General features: G+C 39.2%; 1 protein-coding gene across 2 annotated transcripts in view; it reads right to left on the bottom strand.

Moving 5' to 3' along the window:
* The window catches only part of ASH2L (ASH2 like, histone lysine methyltransferase complex subunit), a 42,464-nt gene extending 22,652 nt beyond the window's left edge, over nucleotides 1-19,812 (bottom strand). Inside the window, exons 1-8 of one of the 2 annotated variants that reach the window (XR_005216046.1) lie at nucleotides 19,590-19,812; nucleotides 18,880-18,949; nucleotides 18,617-18,762; nucleotides 14,691-14,779; nucleotides 14,317-14,411; nucleotides 11,159-11,254; nucleotides 10,459-10,554; nucleotides 143-218 (exon numbers count right to left, since the gene is read on the bottom strand). Coding sequence is in view for 1 of the 2 variants with exons in the window: in XM_037831372.1 (XP_037687300.1) it covers nucleotides 143-218; nucleotides 10,459-10,554; nucleotides 11,159-11,254; nucleotides 14,317-14,411; nucleotides 14,691-14,779; nucleotides 18,617-18,762; nucleotides 18,880-18,949; nucleotides 19,590-19,777 (856 nt within the window). In the remaining variant the exon portion in view is untranslated. The remainder of the gene's footprint in view (nucleotides 1-142; nucleotides 219-10,458; nucleotides 10,555-11,158; nucleotides 11,255-14,316; nucleotides 14,412-14,690; nucleotides 14,780-18,616; nucleotides 18,763-18,879; nucleotides 18,950-19,589) is intronic. The other variant, XM_037831372.1, reaches the window with a different exon arrangement.
* Nucleotides 19,813-20,514: the final 702 nt, after the last annotated feature.

Here is a 20,514-nt window from a genome sequence, read left to right as displayed (position 1 = left end):
AGCTCCTAAAACTTGAGTTTTGGACTTAAAAGTATCTCAGTAAATATCCACTTCAGGGTCAACCTAAAGAATTCCCAACTTTAAGCACATTTGAACTCAATAGCTTACAAATATTTCAGGAACGAGATATTTAAACGCTCACCGTTTAGATTCCCACTGGTAGACACAGCACTGCTTTGTTTTTGGTTGTCATAAGCAGGACCAATGTTACTAAGATCCTGGAAGGAAAAAATAGTCAATTAAAAAGGGGGGCTATAAAGATGTTAATAATAGGGCAGTATATGGGAACTCTGTATTTTATGTATGATTTTTCTGTAAACTTACAATGTCTCTAATAAAAAAAAAGTTAAAAAAAAAGTGTGGGGGGGTGCTATATAATCAAGCCAACATGGGGATGCTCAGAAAACAAAGGAGGCATTCCAATAGCATGAGAACTGAAACTAGCAATCCTAAAGAGTGTGAAACCAGCAGGGGTCAATCTGGGATGCCTCAGGGACCAGCAAGTAACATGTGTGAGGCCGGCTAAGTGTAAGGATAAGAGTGGGTTAAGAATGATGAGTATTGTGGGGAGGGGGCCACAGTGGCAAACTGGAATGCATGAGCCCCATGTATTCAGCTCTCTGTGGGAATTCAAGCCCAGTGTAGTCAGATCTTCTCATTTTACAAGTAAGGGAAGAAATCTGAATTTCTATGTGAAACCTGAAATTACCAATGTTAGCAAATCCAACATTTTAAGGCACAGCTGAAAGATTTGACCTCTAGAATTGCCAAGTGTGACCCCTGCCACAGAACAATGGATCGAAATTTTCTTTTGCCTCATGTTAGGCTAGATATGCAACACAAATTGTTTTTCTTTGCAATAAAGTATACTTTTAAGAGCAAAATTTCAGATGGCAGGAGGACTAGAAATAATTTGCAACAGCAGATTACGTTATAAGTGAGGAAATTAAAGCTAAAAGAGATAAAATGGAACATGGGAGACTTCCAACTGATCAAGATGACACCCTAAGATATTCCAGGGTTCCGTACCCTGCCCCCAGACTCTGAACAATTAGCAAAAACTGGTAGAGTCATCTTCCTCAAAATTCTGAAAAACAGTTAAAGGGCTGCAGTAACCGGGCAAGTGCCAAATTAAGAAAAAGCAGCTGAAAAACAGTAGGTGAAGCTCCCGGTGCTCTTGCTAGCCCTTCCCTCAACCCCTCCTGGAAACGGTACAGAGCCAGCCTGTGCTCTTAACTGTGAGTCCCTGGCCCTGTTCCAGAGGAAGCAGAGTAACCCGTGCTCATACTGCGTGCCTGTATGTCAGTGCCAATCTATCCAGTAAAAGCACGAAAAGGTGAATCAGGAAACTTGTCCAGATAGCCCTCCCAGAATTTGCCCTGAAGGCAGAGAAGCATTCCAGACAGCTAAAGCAGTGTAAGAAACAACTGAGTTGAAGCAGCCTGAAGCAAAGGACTACTTGCACTGTTATACAACAGAGTATCCAGGAGAGTGTGAAAGTCTATTTCAAAGGGAGTAGAGAGGGCATTTCCAATTCCTAAAAACCATAAGCAGGGGGATTCCTAAGGCCATGAGCAAGCTCAAGTCCAGGACAAGAAGCAGGCTCCACAGCTCAACCCAGGATCAAAAAACCACAGAGAGGACCCTGCACTTCCATTTGCCTTGGGCTGATTTTCCTGATAGAGAAGGGCTGAGCTCTGAAGGAAACCACCAGCCAAAGCAGAGACAATTTGCAAAGACTGTGAAAGGTGCCTTTTGCTTTTGTTTATTTTGGTAGGAAGGATGGCCCAGTCAAAGGAACAAACTAATTAATGATGTTCAAACAAATCTCCTAAATCAATTCAAGTAGATGAAGGAAAATGTGGCTAGAGATAAAGAATATAAAGAAGACACTCAGTGAGCATAAAAAAGAACTCAAAAGCATGCAAAAAACAAAACAAAACAAAAAAAACCCACAAAAAAACTAACAAAAAACCCCAGAACTTATGGGAAAGGAAGGCACAAAAGAAGAGCTAAAAAAAAGAAAGAAAGAAAATAAATAAATAAATAAAATGGCAGATTTGAAGAGGCAGAAGAATCAGCACACAAGAAGATAGGACACTTGAAACCTTACAGTCAAAAGAATAGGGAAAAGAATGGAAAAAATTGAACAGGGTATCATGGAAATGGATGACAGCACAAACCACACAAATATACATGTTATAGGTGTCCCAGAAGGAGAAGAGAAGGGAAAAGGGGCAGAAAGCATATTTGAGAAAGTAATGATCAAAAATTTCCCAACTCTTATGAAAGATATCAATATACAGGTCCAGGAAGCACAACATACTCCAAACAGAATAAATCCGAATAGACCTACTCCAAGACACTTAGTAATAAGACTGTCAAATGCCAAAGATTCACAGAGAATTCTGAAAGCAGCAAAGAGAAAAGTGATTCATCACATACAAGCAACAGCAATAAGATTAAGTGCTGATGCCTAAACAGAAACCATGGAGGAAAGAAAGCAGTGATATGATATATTTGAGGTACTGAAACAGAAAAATGCCAGCCAAGAATTCTTTATTCGGCAAAACTGTCCTTCAAAAGTGAGGGAGAGTTTATAATATTCACAGATGAACAGAAACTGAGAGAGTTCATCAACAAGAGACCTGCCCTACAAGAAATACTAAAGGGTATTCTGTAGGCTGAAAGGAAAAGACAGGAGAGGGAGGCTTGGAGGAGAGTGTAGAAATGAAGATTATCAGCAAGGGAATCTAAAAGGGTAAAGAGAGAGACAAAGGACAAAATGGTTGAGGTGATTACTTCCTTTACAGTAATAACAATGTTAATGGATTATATATAGCCACCGTAGAAGACAGTTTGGCAGTTCCTCAGGAAGCGAAGTATAGAACTGCCATATGACCTGGCAATCCTGATGCTAGTTTTCAAAAAAACTGAAAGCAGGGACGTGAAAAGACAGTACTGATGTACTACCAATCATTCCAGGAAGAATTAATACGAATTAAGCTCAAACTCTTCCAGAAAACTGAAGAGAAGGGAACGCTACCTCTGCCAGTTTGAAACTTACGTAGCCACAGGAAAGGCCACGTTCTTGTAATACAGTCTTGTGGATGCGGACTTATTGTGGGTGGGATCTTTTGATTTATTTCCATGGAGGTATGACCCCACACATGCAGGGTGGGTCTTAATTAGATCACTGGAGTCCTTAAGAGAGCTGAGAGCCCACACAGACCCAGAATCTTGGAGATGCTGGGAAATGCAGATGGAAGGGCATTTGGAGATGCTTAGCCAAGAGATGAAGCCAGAGTTTGCCCCAGAAAAGAGAGGACCCTCAGACGCTTAGAGAGAAACGCCCTGGGAGAACAAGCAAGGATGTACAGAGGCTGAGAGAGAGAAGCTAGGAAAGATAGAAATCCAGAGACATTTTGGAGAAAGCCATTTTGAAACCAGAACCTAGGAACAAAAGATCAGAAGACAACAGCCAATGCCCTCCCAGCTGATAGAGGTGTTCTGGATGCTATCAACCTTTCTTCAGTGACAATATCCTCTTGTTGATGCCTAGTTTGAACATTTCTGTGGCCTTAGAACTGTAAATTTGTAACCTAATAAATCCCCTTTATAAAACCAATCCATTTCTAGTATTCCGCATAATGGCAGCTTTAGCTAACTGGAACACTAACTCATTCTATGAAACCAACATCACATGATACAAAATCCAGATAAAGATACTACAAGAAAGGAAAATTACAGACTAATCTCTCAATGAATATAGATGCAAAAATCCTCAACGAAATACTTGCAAACTGAATTGAACTGCACATTAAATGAGTTATACACCATGACCAAGTGGGTTTTATCCCAGGTATACAAGGGTGGTTCAACACAAGAAAAGCAATCAAAGTAATACACATTAACAAACTGAAGTACCACATGGTCACCTCAATTGACGCAGAAAAGACAAATGAAAAAATCCAGCAGCCCTTCGTGATAAAAACACTTAGGAAGATAGGAATTGTATGAAACTTTCTCAACTGCCATATAATCCGGCAATCCAGCTACTAGGTACGTACTGAGAAGAAATGAAAGCAGGGATGTAGAATTATTCACAGTTGCCAAAAAATGGAAAGAACCTAGGTGTCCATCAACCAATGAATGGATAAACAAAATGGGATGTATACATATGATGGAATATGATGCAGCTGTAAGAAGAAATGAAGCCCTGATACATGCGACTACATGGATGACCCCTGAGGACATTCTATGATTCAAATAAGCCAGGCACAAAAGGACAAATATTGTATGGTCTCTCTAATATGCACTAAATATAATGAGCAAATTCATGGAGTTAATTATCTAGAATATAGGTGTGCCGGTTTGGATGTATTATGTCCCCCAAATGCCATGTTCTTTGATGCAATCTTGTGGGGGCAGATTGATCAATTGTTTTGATTAGCGTGTGACCTCTTGATTGGATATTTCCATGGAGATGTGACCCACCCACTCAGCGTGGGTCTTAATTAAATCACTGGAGCCCTATAAAAGCTCAGACAGCCCTCTTGGCTCAGTGCTAGAGCCAAGAGAGATGTTTTGGAGATGGCCATTGAAAGCAGACTTTTGCTGACACTTTGCTCTGGAGAAGCTAAGAGAGAACAAAACACCCCAAGGACAACATTTTGAAGAACACACAGGAGACGAGAGAGGAGCTGGAACACAACCCAGGATCAGCAGATGACAGCCACATGCCTTCCCAGCTAACAGAGGTTTTCCACACACCATTGGCTTTCCTTCAGTGAAGGTATACTCGTGTTGAAGCTTTAATTTGTACATTTTCATGACCTTCAGAATGTAAGTTTGTAACCAAATAAACCCTCTTTATAAAAGCCAATCCATTTCTGGTATTTTGCAAAATGGCAGCATTAGTAAACCCAAACAATACGTTACCAGAAGATAGAATGAGGTTAGAGAATGCGGAGCCAATGCTTAATTTGTGCCGAATTTTTAATAAGGTTGACTGTAAATGTTTGGAAACAGATAGAGGTAACGGTAGCATATTGTGAGTTTAATTAACATAGGTGTGACTGTGATTGAAAGGGGAAGTTTAGAGTTGTGTATGCCATCAGAAGGAAAGCTAGAGGATGAAACACGGAACTCTATCACATAGTGAACCCTGTTGTGGACAATGAAGGTGGTTAATAGTACAAATACAACAATGTTCTTCCATGAAAAAAAAATGTTATTTTGGGAATCTGCTCCTTTTTTGTCTTCCCCATCTATCTTCTTGGGAAACTGCCCTTCTAGAACAAGTTCTCAAGTATGAGTCGATCAGGGTATTCTCTATTCTTTGGACAAACGTTTTGGTTCTAGAGTACAAACATGTCTCAAAGTGAATTGAGATCTTTTGAAGAGACTTATATGAGAGGTAGTATAGTGATGTCTCTTTTCTTTTGACAGAGTGAGCAGTAACGACCACGTAAGCTGAATTGCCAGAGAATTATTTCCAGCCATCGGCAAAGCACTTGTCCGAGTATGAAGCCAGCACAACTGAAAGAAGAGGTACAAAATTAAGAAACAGTGATACCACTTGATAGGTAATGGAGCCAATATATTTTCTGTTTTATTTTGTTTTACTGTGGTGTTTTTAAAGTCAGTTGGAGTTGGTTTACATTATTTGGAACTAAAAAACTTCCAATTAATACAGCTGTTCCCTATAATTTTGCATACATATCCTCCTTACAAGTCAGAATTCCATTATGGCCTGTTTCATTGTTTAGGATGTAAAGAGTGTGTTAGTGTTAGTAAACCTCCTGGCAGGAGACAGATTTAGCAATCCCAGTAGTTGAAGTGAAAAGAATTATTGAAGAGACTATTTACAGAGGTGTGTACAGCGACAGGAGAACAAAAAAGGTATGGTGAAGACTCCAGGAATGGAGAACAATGGAGAGTCACTCCTACCTCCAGGCCTCTACTAGGACAAGGGGAGAGAGGCTTGTTACCAGAACATCCTAAATGCTGTGGCCATGGGGAGGGGCCACCCCTGCATAGGCAGAAGCCCTCAGTAGACTAAAACACTCTGACAAAACAATAGATCAGCAAAAGGGTGGGGAAGATAATGAACACTTCAGTCTCTCTGCTTTCCCTTCACCTGATCCTTTTGCCAGTATTTCTCATTGCTCAAGCACAGACTACAGATGGAAGGGAGGCCAGGTGAGGTACTTCTTGGAAATCAACTTCCCAAGGCACAGAGTGGGAAAGAGGAGGACAATGGAGCTGGATAGGGTAAACAGAATAAAAAGCACAACAGAGAAACTTTATCATGCATGTCACTAGCTTTTTTGGGCAAGTAGATCATTAAACAATCCAACTTCTACCACAGTGAAGGGATATTTCTCTGAAAGAATAGGTGTGAGAAGAAAGATCATCTTCTTTGTATTTTTAAATTTTAATTTCTAAATTATAACTTTTCCATAGATTGACTCATATGGTAGAATCATTTTGTCATCTCTCCTATTCACATTTCTTTAAATTTCTATTTTCTCTGTGGACTGAGTGTTAAAACTTTTAAAACATTTCTCAGCAAGTTTAAATTCAATGTTAACATTTTTATTAAGGTAAATTCTTATAAATAAATGACAAATGAAAATGATCAGAGGCACTAGCTTTCAGTGATAAATAAGAGTTGGCTTGTAAAAAATACCATTTAATGTAGTTTTTTTTTTTCTAATTGGCAACAAATAGGTGAGATCAAACAGAAGTTTTCAGTTGTTGTAGTTACGCTCCCTTATAATTCCAGTGCTTTTACCAGGAGCTATGTCACTGGATCAAGGCCTATTCTATCTGCTTCTTACTCACCCTATGACCTCTGTTCTCCCAGGACTGTCGTAAGTACAGTTTTTGCTTACTTACTGTTTCTTTTTTCCCCTCAATATCCCTGTTCCTGGCATAAAATGTCTCCCCCAAAATAATAAATGTTATTTCTAATATGCTAATAAAAGAGACACCCTTCCCACCCAGAGTAGCATATGTGAAGTTAGCTGTAGCTTTCTAAATACAATTAATCCAAAAAAAAAATTACACTAACAGAAATCCCAGGCCAGGGTTTCAGGAAAGAAGTGCCAGGACTGCAATGCAATGTTCAAGGACATATTTTGGACTAGCAGATCTTACTAAATTCTTTAAGTTAATTTATGTAGATAATTATATATTCCCTCTGTGGCTACAAATTGGCAACTCACAGGCCACATCCACCCTTAAGATATGTTTTGCTCTATAAAGAGTGTTTGCATGCCAATGTTTAAAGACATACATAGTTACTAGCATTTAAAAATGTGAAGTTTTCATGTATATCTGACTTTCTCACTTCTCTTGAAAAATCTGATTATCTGTCAAATAACTGGATGCAGTTGAGTTGAGGCTGTCCATTTTGAAGGTGTGTTCTATAGTTCACCATCCTCACTACCAATTCAGAGGCCAAATAGTCCAGTGCCACTTATCACGGCATTTCTGTTTATCTTAATATAGAGTTAAGAGGAAAATTGAAATATGTCTTGTATTGGCGTAGATTAACAATGGAAAAATAAAAACTAAATCAAATTAGAGAACTATTTTTTTATTTCAAGAAAATGAAAGAAATAAGTTTGCTTTCAGAAGATAAAAATATCATAATTGTTCATAAGTAAATAAGTTGTGTCTTGTCAAAAATGCTAATTAAATGGGTTTACAAAGTAAATATAAAACATATATAAAATATTTTCTTTTTAAAAAAGGGCAAAATCTTTGTTGCTCAGATGCGGTCCTCTCTCTCAAGCTAAGCCAACTTGGCAGATGAAATCATTGCCCTCCCCACTGTGTGGGATCTGACAGCCAGGGGTGTAAATACCCCTGGCAACGTGGAATATGACTCCCAGGGAGGAATCTGGACCCAGCATCATGGGATGGAGAACATCTTCTTGACCAAAAGGGGGATGTGAAATGAAATGAAATAAGTTTCAGTGGCTGAGAGATTCCAAAAGGAGCCAAGAGGTCACTCTGGTGGGCACTCTTACGCATAATACAAATAACCCTTTTTAGGTTCTAATGAATTGGAATAGCTAGCAGTAAATACCTGAAACTATCAAACTACAACCCAAAACCCTTAAATCTTGAAGACAAATGTATAAAAATGTAGCTTATGAGGGGTGACAATGTGATTGGGAAAGCCATGAGGATCATACTCCCCTTTGTCCAGTGTATGGATGGATGAGTAGAAAAACGGGGGCAAAAAAAAAAAAAAAAAAAAACAAGAAAACAAGCAACCAGTGATCTTTTTTACTTTAATTGGTCTTTTTCACTTTAATTTTTATTCTTATTACCTTTGTGTGTGTACTAATGAAAATGTTCAAAAATTAATTTTGATGATGGATGCACAATTATATAATGGTACTGTGAACAACTGATTGTACGCTTTGTATGACTGTACGGTATGTGAATATATCTCAATAAAATTGAATTATTTAAATAAATAATTAAATAAAATAAAAAAGGGCAAAAGACTTGAATAGACATTTTTTCCAAAAGAGGAAATACAAACAGCCAAAAAGCACATGAAAAATGCTCAACATCACTAGCTATCAGGGAAATGAAAATCAAAACCACAATGAGATGCCATTTCACACCTATTAGAATGGCTGCTATTAAAAAAAAAAACAATGGAAAATCACAAGTGTTGGAGAGGATGTAGAGAAACAGGAACACTTATTCACTGCTAGTGGAAATGTAAAATGGTGCAGCCGCTGTGGAAGGCAGTTTTGGTGGTTCCTCAGGAAGCTAAGTATAGAATAGCCACATGACTCAGCAATCCTGCTACTAGGTATCAACTCAGAAGAACTGAAAGCATGGACAGGAACACATATTTGCATGTCGATGTTTACAGCAGTATTATTCTCAGTTGCCAAAAGATGGAAGCAACCCAAGTGTCCATCAACTGATGAATGGATAAGCAAAATGTGATGTATACATATGATGGAATATTATTTAGCAGTAAGAAGGAATGAAATCCTGACGCATATGACAACATGCATGGATCTGGAAGACATTATGTTGAGTGAAATAAGCCAGACACAAAAGGACACATATGTAATCTCACTAATATTAACTAAGTATAATAATTAAACTCATGGAGTTAATATCTAGAATATAGGTTACAAGGAGGTGGAATGGGGGTAAAGAATGGGAGTGATGCTTAATTTGTGTAGAATTTCTGTTTAGGTTGATTTTAAGTGTTTGGAAATGGATAGAGGTGATGGTAGCACATTACTGTGAGTATAATTAACAAAGCTGAATTACGTGTGAGAATGTGGATGAAAGGGATAGTTTTATATTGAGTATGTCACTAGAAGGAAAGCTAGAGGATAAAACATGTATAACACAGTGAGCCCTGTTGTGGATAACTGTGGTTAACAGTACAAATATAAGAACGTTTTTTCATGAACTATAACAAAGTACATCACTATTACAAAGTGTTAACAAAAGGGTGGTATATGGGAAAAAATTCACCTAATGCAAACTATGGACTATAGTTGACAGTAATGTTTTCATCAGTTCTAACAAGGGTACCACACCAATGCTAAGTATCAACAATAGGGGGATATAAAGCGTAGGAATTTTTCTTTTTGGAATAACGAAAATGTTCTAAAATTGACTGTGGTGATGAATGCACAACTCTGTGATTATACTGACAGCCACTGTTTGTGCACTTTGGATGGACTGTATGAAGTATAAATATATCTCAACAAAACTGCTGGAAAAAAAATCCAGCATTGCAAACAAACAAAAAGAACTGAGAGCAGGGACTTGAAAAGATATTTGTACACCAATGTTCAAAGCAGCATTATTCACAAAAGCCAAAATGGTGGGAACAACTCAAGGGTCTATCAACAGATGAATGGATAAACAAAATATGGTATATTCATAGACTATAATTCAGCTATAAAAAGGAATGAAGTCTGGATACCTGTGACAATGCAGCTGAACCTAAAGACATCATGTTGCGCGAAATAAACCAGACACAAAAGGACAAATATTTTATGATCATACTGATATGAAATAACCACCATATGCAAATTCAGAGGCAGAAAGTAGACCATAGGTTTTCAGGGTTGGGATGCGGGGAGAGGAAAAGGGAGTTAATGTTTAATGGGTACCACTTGTTTGGGGTGAGGGAAAAGTTTTGGTAATGGATGGTGGTGATGATAGCACAGCATTGTGAATGTAAGTAATACCAATAAATTGTGTATTTGCAAGTGGTTAAAAGGGGAAATTTTAGGTTGTATGTTGCTACAATAAAAATTGTAACAAAACAAAACAAAAATCCACAGATTTGTACAACACAAAGAGTGAACCCTAATGTAAATTATGGACTTTAGTTAATATAATGTTCAATTTTAAAAAATCAAAAGAGGAATATAAAATATATGAATATACCTGATCCAGAAGTCCAAATTTGGGGTAATCTTCTTCTGAGTCTTTACTCCCAGGATCAGGGTGTTCCTTTACCAAGAATACATCTCTTTCTTTACTCTAAAAGGAAACGGTGTTTTAGTATTACATGTAAAAGAAATACTGAATGGACAATCAACCACCAACTCCTCAAGTCAATTCCTAGGTGCAGCCTCCAAAAAAGTTAGTTTTTGTCTCTGATTAGAAAATTACTACATGATCATCATAAAAATTCAAACAACAGAGAAACTTAAGAACAGAGAGCAAAGTCCTCCACGATCCTCACCTATCCCTCCATGTCTCTGAAGAAAAACTGTTAACTGCTTCCTGTTAACTTCTCCTTAGGTGTTCGCTTTAATTCTAAGAACAATGTTTAGAACAAGTTTTAGAACTGCCTCCGTTTTGATATAAAATTATATCTGTAAAAGTGGAGTGGACAAGGGCTTTCAGTGCTGTGCATAAAACTATCATGGGTGACGTCCAATTGAGACACAATGTACAACTCACTGGTTTTGTGAGTGAAAACTGTTAAAATTTACAACTGGCAATACTACTCACTCTCAAAGCTTTAATATCAAACTATTCTAATTTTCATAGTCATCAGATTATTTCACAGGGGACTAAATGGAATTAATTCTTACAAAAAACACTAAATGTCCAGTTTAATCAATTTTAGTCTACTTACCATTGTTTTAACAATGTTATTTGGCCAAGTCATTTTCCCAGGTCTCTGTCTTGTTGTCATGCACTCCCAGTATTTATCAATAAATGGTATAATATCCTAATTTTAAAAACAAAATATATTAAGATTTTTATAGTTGCTTTCAAAATTATGCTCACAAAAAAAGAATGAAGAGGGGAAGAAAGAGGGGAGGCAGGAGGGGAAGAAAATTACAGCATTTTCAAAGTCCCTGTCAGAATCAAGATAAAAATCCATGTTTACTCTTATACTCATTGAACAAATATTTAATTGCATGCCAACAATATAAAGATGGTGGGGATTTCAAACAAGTGTACACAAGTCTTAGCTACACAGGGCTTACAGTAAGTTGAAGAGAGAAAGATCCAGCCCATTCCCTTAGTTGACATCTGGAAGGTGAAGAACTCCAAAATCATTCTTTCTCCTGAGCTCCTATTTCCATCGGACATCTCCATCAGAACATCTGGCAGGCGCCTCAAACTTCTCATGTCTAAAACTTAACTCTGTATTTCACATCTCAAATCTGCTCTGCAAATTTCTATCCTCGATCTTAAAACTCAGAATCACTGATCACTCAGAATCACAAGCTTGACACCATGGAATCATCCTTAGTTCTTTCTCTAACTCCCTTCACAATGAAATGGTCACCAAATAAAATCTTCAAGTTTCAGAAATCTCTTGCAAATTAGGCCTCTTTTCCATCCCCACAGCTTTGATGTGATGAGGGAATCAAGCACTTGTCTGCATGATTGAAACAGTGACCAAGCTTGATTCCACCATCACCATTTCCCTCACTCTAGATCATCTTCAGCAGCCTATCACCATCAGAGTTAGCACTATAAAAACCAAATCTTTACTAAAAGGAACCAGGGCTGAGTCAGGGAATGTACAAGGGAAACCTGGAATATTTTGTTGTTCTGGAAAGTATAAGGAAGAGTTTAAAAACTGATGGAGACATACCAAAAAGTTTCAGGAGTCAGCTTGATGGAGCGCCACTGGAATCATGACAATAATGGATTATAAAACATTATTAAAAAAAAAAAAATCCATGAATCCACAGTGATAACTTTAAAAACGATGAGAAAGGAAAGTCCTTCTTTACAGAGAAAGTACAACCAAGCAATTAAATGTATCCTATTTTGCAACCACCAATCCAATAACTGATTCAGGCTAGAAGAATCAATGATTGCTAAAACCACTGATTGAAAGGAGGAGGAAAACATGACATTCACACAATCTCAATTATCATTCCACTGATTACTTACTAATTACAAAGATAAAAAGGTCCCTCTTCAATGGAGAAATCTAGTGGAAATGCCCTTAACCAAATCATCAAATTTAGGATCCCCATAATAAACCAATATATTATGCTTTCTAATGTGATTCATGGAAAAACACACAACATTGCCTATGTTAATATTCTTGCCAAAAATGTTTAACCTGAACCTAATCACGGATAACAATCAGATAAATGCCAATCAAGGAACACTTCTGCCAAACAATTGTCTAGGCTCTTAAAAATTTTAAATGTCATAGCAGACCAACATTAAATTAATTAATATATATATATATAAAAAGAACTGTTCTGGACTAGAGTCAAAAGACATTACAACCAAATGTAATATGTGATCCTTGATCAGATCCTAATGAGGAAAAGCTATGAAGAATACTATTGAGACAATAATATTGAGAAAATATGAATATAAACTGTTTATTAGATAGTTAACTGCCCTCAAGCTTAATTCTGTATGCAATGATAGCAGAACACCTCTCTGTAATTTTTTTTTAAGCAGAGAAGATGTAGTCATCCTTTGCTTATCAGAGGGATAATAGGAGGATTATAATACCAATTTTCATTCATGGCAGAAGACAAATATGGGCACAACAATAACATCTCCTTAGCTGAAACACTATAAGACTATAGCGCTTAAAAAAAAAAAAAAAAAAAAAAAGAGTATTGCATCGACATTAAATTTCTTGAGTGTTATCACTGTATTGTGATTATATGAGAGAATATCTTTATTCTTAAGAGATACATGCAGAGTATTTAGTGTTAAAGTATAAAGATATCTGCAATTTAGCCTCAATAGCTTAGGGAGAAAATATCAATATGGGTAGATAAAACAAACATAAAATATTAACTGGCAAATGCAGGTAAAGAATAAATGGATGTTCAATGTACTATTCTTTGGATTCTTCTGTAGGTTTGAAAAATTTCAAAATAATTTGGGGAAAATAAACCAAGAAGAAAAAACCCAAACCTAATCATGGCACTCCCTTATTTAAAACATTTCAATACTGTAAAAAAACAAAAAAAGGAGGGGTAGTCAGCCCCTCTGCTGACTCCTTGGGCTCCAGAATAAAGTCTAAACCTCTCTGCTTAGTAGATAAGGCCCTTGTCAACTCGACCCCAACCTTAGCAGTCTCACCACACACCCCACTGCCAGCGTTTTTCAATCTGTAGGTTGCGATTAATTAGCAGGCTATAAAATCAATTTCATGGGGCAAAACCAGTATTGACTAGAAGAGAAAATATCAGAATACAGAGGGAAAGATCAGAGAGTAAACAGTTGAAACATTTGTTTTAGTTTATAAGTGCGAAGTATGAATCTACACTAAGTCACAATGTAATCGTCATTGTTTTTAAAATGTACTTATTTTTCATTATACTTCTTACCATGAACCACAGTAGGAAAGACTCTAATTTTGAGTCCTGATTTTAGACTTATGATTTTCCAGTTTAATAATAAAGAATAATTATTCTTAATAATAAAAGGCATGTATAAACTGATTCCCCCCACCCAAATCTGTGATAGGCAACCATAAAAACAGCTAAATAGGCAAAGAAGGTTCACCTCAGACCTGATTATAACTGAGGGAGACAGCTGTTTGCTTCTTTAAAACAACCAAAACTATTTAAGGATTCCTCCTACTAAGAACTAAGCCATGAAACATATCATAAGGTGCATACACTAGGAAACTAGTAAATCATATGAAATCATGAAATAAGAACAAGGTAACTACTGACTCCACAATCACATATTTATAAGAACTGAAGGGAAAGTACTTGCTGTTAAATAGTATATTCAGAAGTTCCACCTGATTCTTTGGCATAATTACAATCACATTAACTCCATCTCTACCTTATCTTTGGAAAACATGGTTTTTGGATGTTCATCCTGCGTTCGGGACTGCCATGTTAAGTTGGCCAAAGCACTAAGGCACATTTCCTTCAAATCTATCAAAAATAAAAAGGAAGAGAAAGTTATCTATAGTACTATATCTCTATCACCGAGGGAATATTCAACTAAATAGCTCGCAAATTAACAACTACAACAGCAAAAAGTGGAGTCATCATCTGGTCTGAAATGGGCAATAGCAATTATTCAGAGCTAAATCCCAGCTTAACTTCTACTAGCAACCAGGCCTTTGCCTGATTCTGCTAAGCCCGAATCCCATTTCTTTTCCAGCCAACTAGAGGACAATCACTTTGAAGCAGTCTAGAGTTTGTTCTTACTTGCTTGCTTCCGGAGGAAATAGGTGTTCCCACTATGATGGCATACATTGCAATGAAAACTGTAGTTGGTCATGAAAGGTAGACAGGATCTGCAGAAGAGCCAAACAGTGCAAACTAGTGAGCTTCCCAATTCCCACTGCTTTATGAGAAGCCAATCAACAGGAATCCTTCCCCCTCAATGAAAGTGAGAAAAAAAAAGTTAATAATTATTAACACACTCAAAACTTTAAAAGTTCACTGAACACTGGGGTGCAATTCTGATACATCCCAGAGTGATATGGGCAGAAGAGTAAAAGCATATTTGCGGGACCTCTCGAGGAATGGGGAGAAATGCAGACATGCTGGACTTCCCCACCTGGCTTACTGCTGATTTTCCCACAAATGCTGAGAACTGCCTATTTAGTGGGCCAAGCCCTCAATCTGGGGGCTTTCCCTTTTGAGGCTAGTTGCTGCAAGGAAGAGGCTAAGCCTACCTGTAATTGTGCCTAGGAGTCACCCCCCAGAGAGTCTCTTTGTTGCTCAGATGTGCCCCCCCAAGCCCACTCAGCAGGTGAACTCACTACCCTCCCCACTACGTGGGACATGACACCCAGGGGTGTAAAGCCCCGTGGCAACGTGGGGAATGACTCGTGGAGATGAGCATGGTCCCAGCACTGTGGGATTGAGAAGATCTTCTTGACCAAAAGGGGGAAGAGAGATGAAACAAAATAAGGTTCCAGTGGATGAGAGATTTCAAATGGAGTCAAGAGGTCACTCTGGAGAGTATTCTTTATGTGCTATACAGATATCACTTGTTAGTTTTTAGTGTGTTGGAATGGCTAGAGGGAAATACCTGAAGCTGTCAAACTGCAACCCAGTGACCTTGATTCTTGAAGACGACTGTATAACTTGTAGCTTACACAGTGTGACTGTGTGATTGTGAAAACCTTGTGGCTCGCACTCCCTTTATCCAGTGTATGGACAGATGAGTCAAAAAATGGGGACAAAAATTAGATGAAGAATAAGGTGGGATGGAGGGGATGCAAAGATTTAGGTGTTCTTTTTTGCTTTTATTTTTATTTTGGAGTAAGGAAAAGGTTCAAAAATTGATTCTGGTGATGAACGCACATATGTATGATGGTGCTGTGAATAACTGATTGTACACCGGGGATGACTGCAGGGTGTGTGAATATATCTCAATAAAACTGTATTTAAAAGAAGTAAATGAACCATGGTGGGGAGAGGGGAATTTTTTATTTTAATTTTTGTTTTATTTTTTGGAGTAATGAAAATGTTCAAAGATAGAGTTGATGAATGCACAACTATATGATGATACTGTGAACAAATGATTATACACTTTGAATGATTGTACGTTATATGAATATACCTCAATAAAATTGCATTAAAAAAAAAAAAAACATTCACCAGAACAGAGCTCTTCACACTGGCATCTCGTCCAGGTTATTTTTTTGAGCATCTAAAAAGAGTATGCCAGGCCAGCTATGGAATAAGACAAAGCAGTTTAAGATCTATCTCTTTAAGGTGCAAATAGCATCATTGGAAGGAAAGACAGAATGTATGAAAAGATTAATCATTCCTATTAATCTACAATAGTTCAAATGACCCAAGTGGTAACTTTAGGTTTAGGACTCAGGGAAGCTTTTCTAAGTACATAAGTTATGGACTAGACTTGGAAAGATGAGTTAGTTTTCTAGATAGGTGAACTATGTGTAGAGACGAGAAAGCACGAGCTAAAGGAAAGGGTACAAATTGGTATAATCAAGTTTGTACAGGGCAAAGGATTTATCAGGATTATAATTTTAAAAAATAAGGCTTGAAAAGTAGGAAATAGAAAAAGGCCTTATGTGCCAGATGGAACTGGATTTCTTTTGTGGGTGACAGGTACTCCTTGAAGGGGAAGTAACATGGTTAAAGTAGAGAGTATAATGATAGGAAGAGTCTGAAGGAAGAAGAGATTAGAAAAATGGAAAGTATAGAAGAAGCTTTTGTAGCAGTCCCAGCAGAAGGTAAGAAAGGACTCCCTTGAGTGATGATAACAGAAATGGAAAGAACTGGGCAAATGTACAAGAAAAAAAAATTAGGAAAACTTGGCTACCAATTAGATGGACAGGGGAGCAAGGAGGGTATGGGGATGTTCTAACCACTAAGACTGGTGTATCATAAAGAGAAAAATCTCACAAGAGGAGTTGAGTTTGGGGGCAGGGGAAGATCTGTCTATTCCAAGGCAGAGAGAAAGAAGCCAGTGGAGGGGATGACTGAATGCAGCAGAGAGTGAGGACATAAACTGAGGAACCAATGCATAAGAGAAGGGAATGTGGTAGTGACACACAGGATGACTGGAAAGCACAGGGAGAGCTTAATCTTGAAAAGGAGAAGGTAACAGAAAAACAAAGACCTTTAGTATAAATGGTTTAAGTTGGAAGAGAATAAATCAGAATAAAGGCAGGTTTAACACAGACTCTGCTAAAACTAGCTTAAGGAATCCTCAAAGAAAAGGTTCCCAAGTATGTGCTGTCTATTGCTACCACTCAAGTAATTAGAAAACATCCTTATATGTCTTTGAAGATGTTAAGACTGAGATACCTTGCCTTTGGTTCTCGCTAGAACCCTTCTGTTAAACAGGTAGTTGTGACCAAGTCATCTGCAGAAGATAAAGCCACAATCAGGCGTTTAGAGCAGCCTTTTTGCTTCATACCCTGCTAACGCACTGTTTCCACCATAGCCTTAAAAGATACTTCATCCCACCTGGACAGGTTTTAGGAATAATTTTTCAAATACAGGTACAAACTAGCCTCTCCAAAGCTATAAAACTGCACAGTGGTTTGAGTCTTCCCCGGATTCCTCCCAGTTATCCCTCTGGCAAATTTCCTTTCATAGGTCCCCATCTGTCCAAATAAATTCTTTCTCCAATTTGGAGAAAGCCTTTTGTAAGTGACCAGCATTGCTTAGCTTGTGTATTCCCTACAGTTCTACCAGGATCAATCCTTTCTTCTGGATCTTTCAGTGTTTTTGCTTTTCTTTCTTTTTTTTTAAACATTCTATCCTGGGTCATCAGCCATATGTTAATTGGCACATTTGCACTTCTAAAACCCACTTTAATTTTTTAACTACAAGAGAAAGAGGGGCCATAAATTAGCGTACAACAGATAACAACATACCACAAAAGAAGTATTTCTTCACAATTTGACCCAAGGGGGATTAATTTCAGAATTAACTACACAGCCTTATTCCAGATACTCTTATCTACATTTATTTTTATAGCACAGACCATGAAGAACATTTATGGAGAGCCAGCCGTACAGTTATTCCCATAATGAGAGTCAGTAATGCTCACCTGCCAGCTGGTGACTGAATCCCTAGAATAAAGAAAAGAAGCCTTTCATTCTCAATCATAAAATGACTTAAATTCACCAGAAGATGTAAACAACTGGAAATGACGTTTTGCTGAGGAAAGAGCATAGAATATCTAAAGAGAATGAGTTAGAAGCAGGAGAAAGGAAAAAAGGGATGGCATGGGCATGAAGAGACACAGTCATCTCAAACTTTGACAACAGGCTCTATCCACCATATACATCAACTCTTTCCCCAAAATCCACAGCTGCCAATAAAAGGTTTAAATGATACTATCTCAAATGTGTTTATATGACGCTTTGTAATTGCACAGTTTTGTCTCCCAACCAGACCATAAGCTCAAAAGCAGAGACAATACCTACACAGTACCCATTAGGGCTATGCCTTCAATAGGCAGAGAACAGATGCCAGGGAATTAAACCAATTCCAGATTCACCATCCTACACTGAACCAAGGTTAGAAGACACAGGAAATACTAGGTATCTGTATTTGCCTACAAACTAACTGTTCAACTGTTGACAATTTAGTTCCTATTTCATAAATTGATTTGTAAGAAAACTTTGAAAAATACCCACGAGGTATCTATGCCAAAGGTATCTGCTGTGAACCATTTTGTACATATCCCACACTGCAGCTCCACTTCTCCCAACTGTCGGCCATTCTCTTCATCCACAGAGCCCGCCTGGGTATCCATCACCTCTGAAGTATCCCCAGCTCCTTCCTGCGTCCACAGAACAAGGAGAGAATCAAATTAGTTGACTTAACTGTATTTTTGACTCACATAAAATTTCAAAAACAAATTATTTTGCCTTGCAAAAATCCAACAAGAAATACTTACTAGTGTATCTTTTCCATTAGAAGATTCTGTCTCCAAACCACCAACCTCCCTATCAACCAAGTTTGCATCCCTAAAAGACAATGAAATCACTCAAGTTGGAATGTATAACAAAAACAAAGCTCAAAACGCCTATTACCGAAGATGATGCTCAAAGTATAGCTGGACTTCACATACCTACAACAGCTTTTTCAGATAAGCCTATCCCCAGACTGGATGCCTAAGGTTAACGTCAGGATATCAGGATAAATGTGGACAAGACACAGGCCCATGTGACAGAGGAAAGCCTAATCCGCCCTTACAAACCGGTCTCCACAGGATGGGTTTGGCCCTGGGGGAGGTTCACAAAGATGCAGCACTCCCACCGTTTTCACCAAAACTTCTGCTACCTCCAGTTTGGCACTGCAGGGTGATTTCTTCTATGGAACAGCTGAGGGGCTCCTACTGTAAGAGTGACCTCCCCAGCCCTGGGCCGGGGTACAGGGACCAGAGACAGAATGAGGAAAGAATCTCCCTCGGTTCCCACCGACCGCGAAAGAAGTGGAAAACCGGTTAGTCTGAGAAAAACCTCTGAGGGGAAGGGTCAGGGGTGAGGGGCGTCGGGGCGTTCCGTTAGCCCTGGGGCCCGGGATCGGAGGGCTCGGGAACAGGCGGCGTTCGGAGAGGGGCGGGCCTCCCCTCCCGAGTCCGCCGGGTGCCGCAAGGCGTCTTACCCGCTTTCGGCCTCTCCGGAACCAGGCTCCGCTGCTGGAACAGCACACGTCCCCTCTCCAGCTGGGGCGGTGGCCACTGCTACCACCGGCTTCGTCTCTCCCTCTTCCACCGCTGGTGCGTTTGCGGCCACCACCGGACCAGGGCCGGCAACCACTCCAGGTCCAGGTCCGCTTCCCGCCGTCGCCATCACGGCCGCTTCACAGACTCTCGCGAGATTACTGTCTCCGGCTCGCAAGTCTTCCCGGACGGCTGCGTTCTTCAAACAGTAAAGGCCTATGGTAGGTCCGCCGCCGGCTTGAGGAAGGCAGATGCCAGGACCGCTTTAAGGTCGGGCGGGCCGCGCCAGGGGGGCGGAGCCTCTGGAGAGTGATTGACGGAGGCCGTGCGAAGTGAAGGTGCGGGTGGCACGGTTGTGAAGTGGATTTCCTTTAGGACTCACTTCGGTTTCAGGAATGAACGCTGGGCCTTTTCACGGCCAAGACTGGGACTCACGGCGCGGAGGACGTGCCATAAGAGCGCTGGCTGCTTGCGGTCTTTGCACGCTGAGGTCAGCATTGCAAACGTTCCTCCTCAGTAAATGTGCGAAACGTTCTCCAGAAAGATCGGCACTTACAGGCCCCCCCCGCCCAGAAGGTATTTGATTGTTGTGCCTCCCTAGTGATCCGCCACTTTGACCACGTTAACAAATGACCTCTCGAGATGGGAACCTAGACAGTCTGATTCTAGAGACCATCCTGCCCAGGTACGGCGGGAGTGGAGTATCAGGGCGAAGGGGGCCAAAAGCAAAATGTCTGGGCTGGAACCTGCAAGGCGTTTAATATCGCTGAAAAGTCTAGGTCGAGTTTGTGAGAGGAGGAAAATGAAACCCTAGTCAGGAGGCCTAGATGCTGGAGGACTTAGGAGTTTAGAGAGGTTTGCTGCTTA

This window comes from Choloepus didactylus, chromosome 3 (assembly GCF_015220235.1).
Source record: "Choloepus didactylus isolate mChoDid1 chromosome 3, mChoDid1.pri, whole genome shotgun sequence".
NCBI lineage: Eukaryota > Metazoa > Chordata > Mammalia > Pilosa > Megalonychidae > Choloepus > Choloepus didactylus.
Note: the sequence above shows the minus strand (reverse complement) of the source record. Positions and strands in the feature narration are given on the sequence as shown.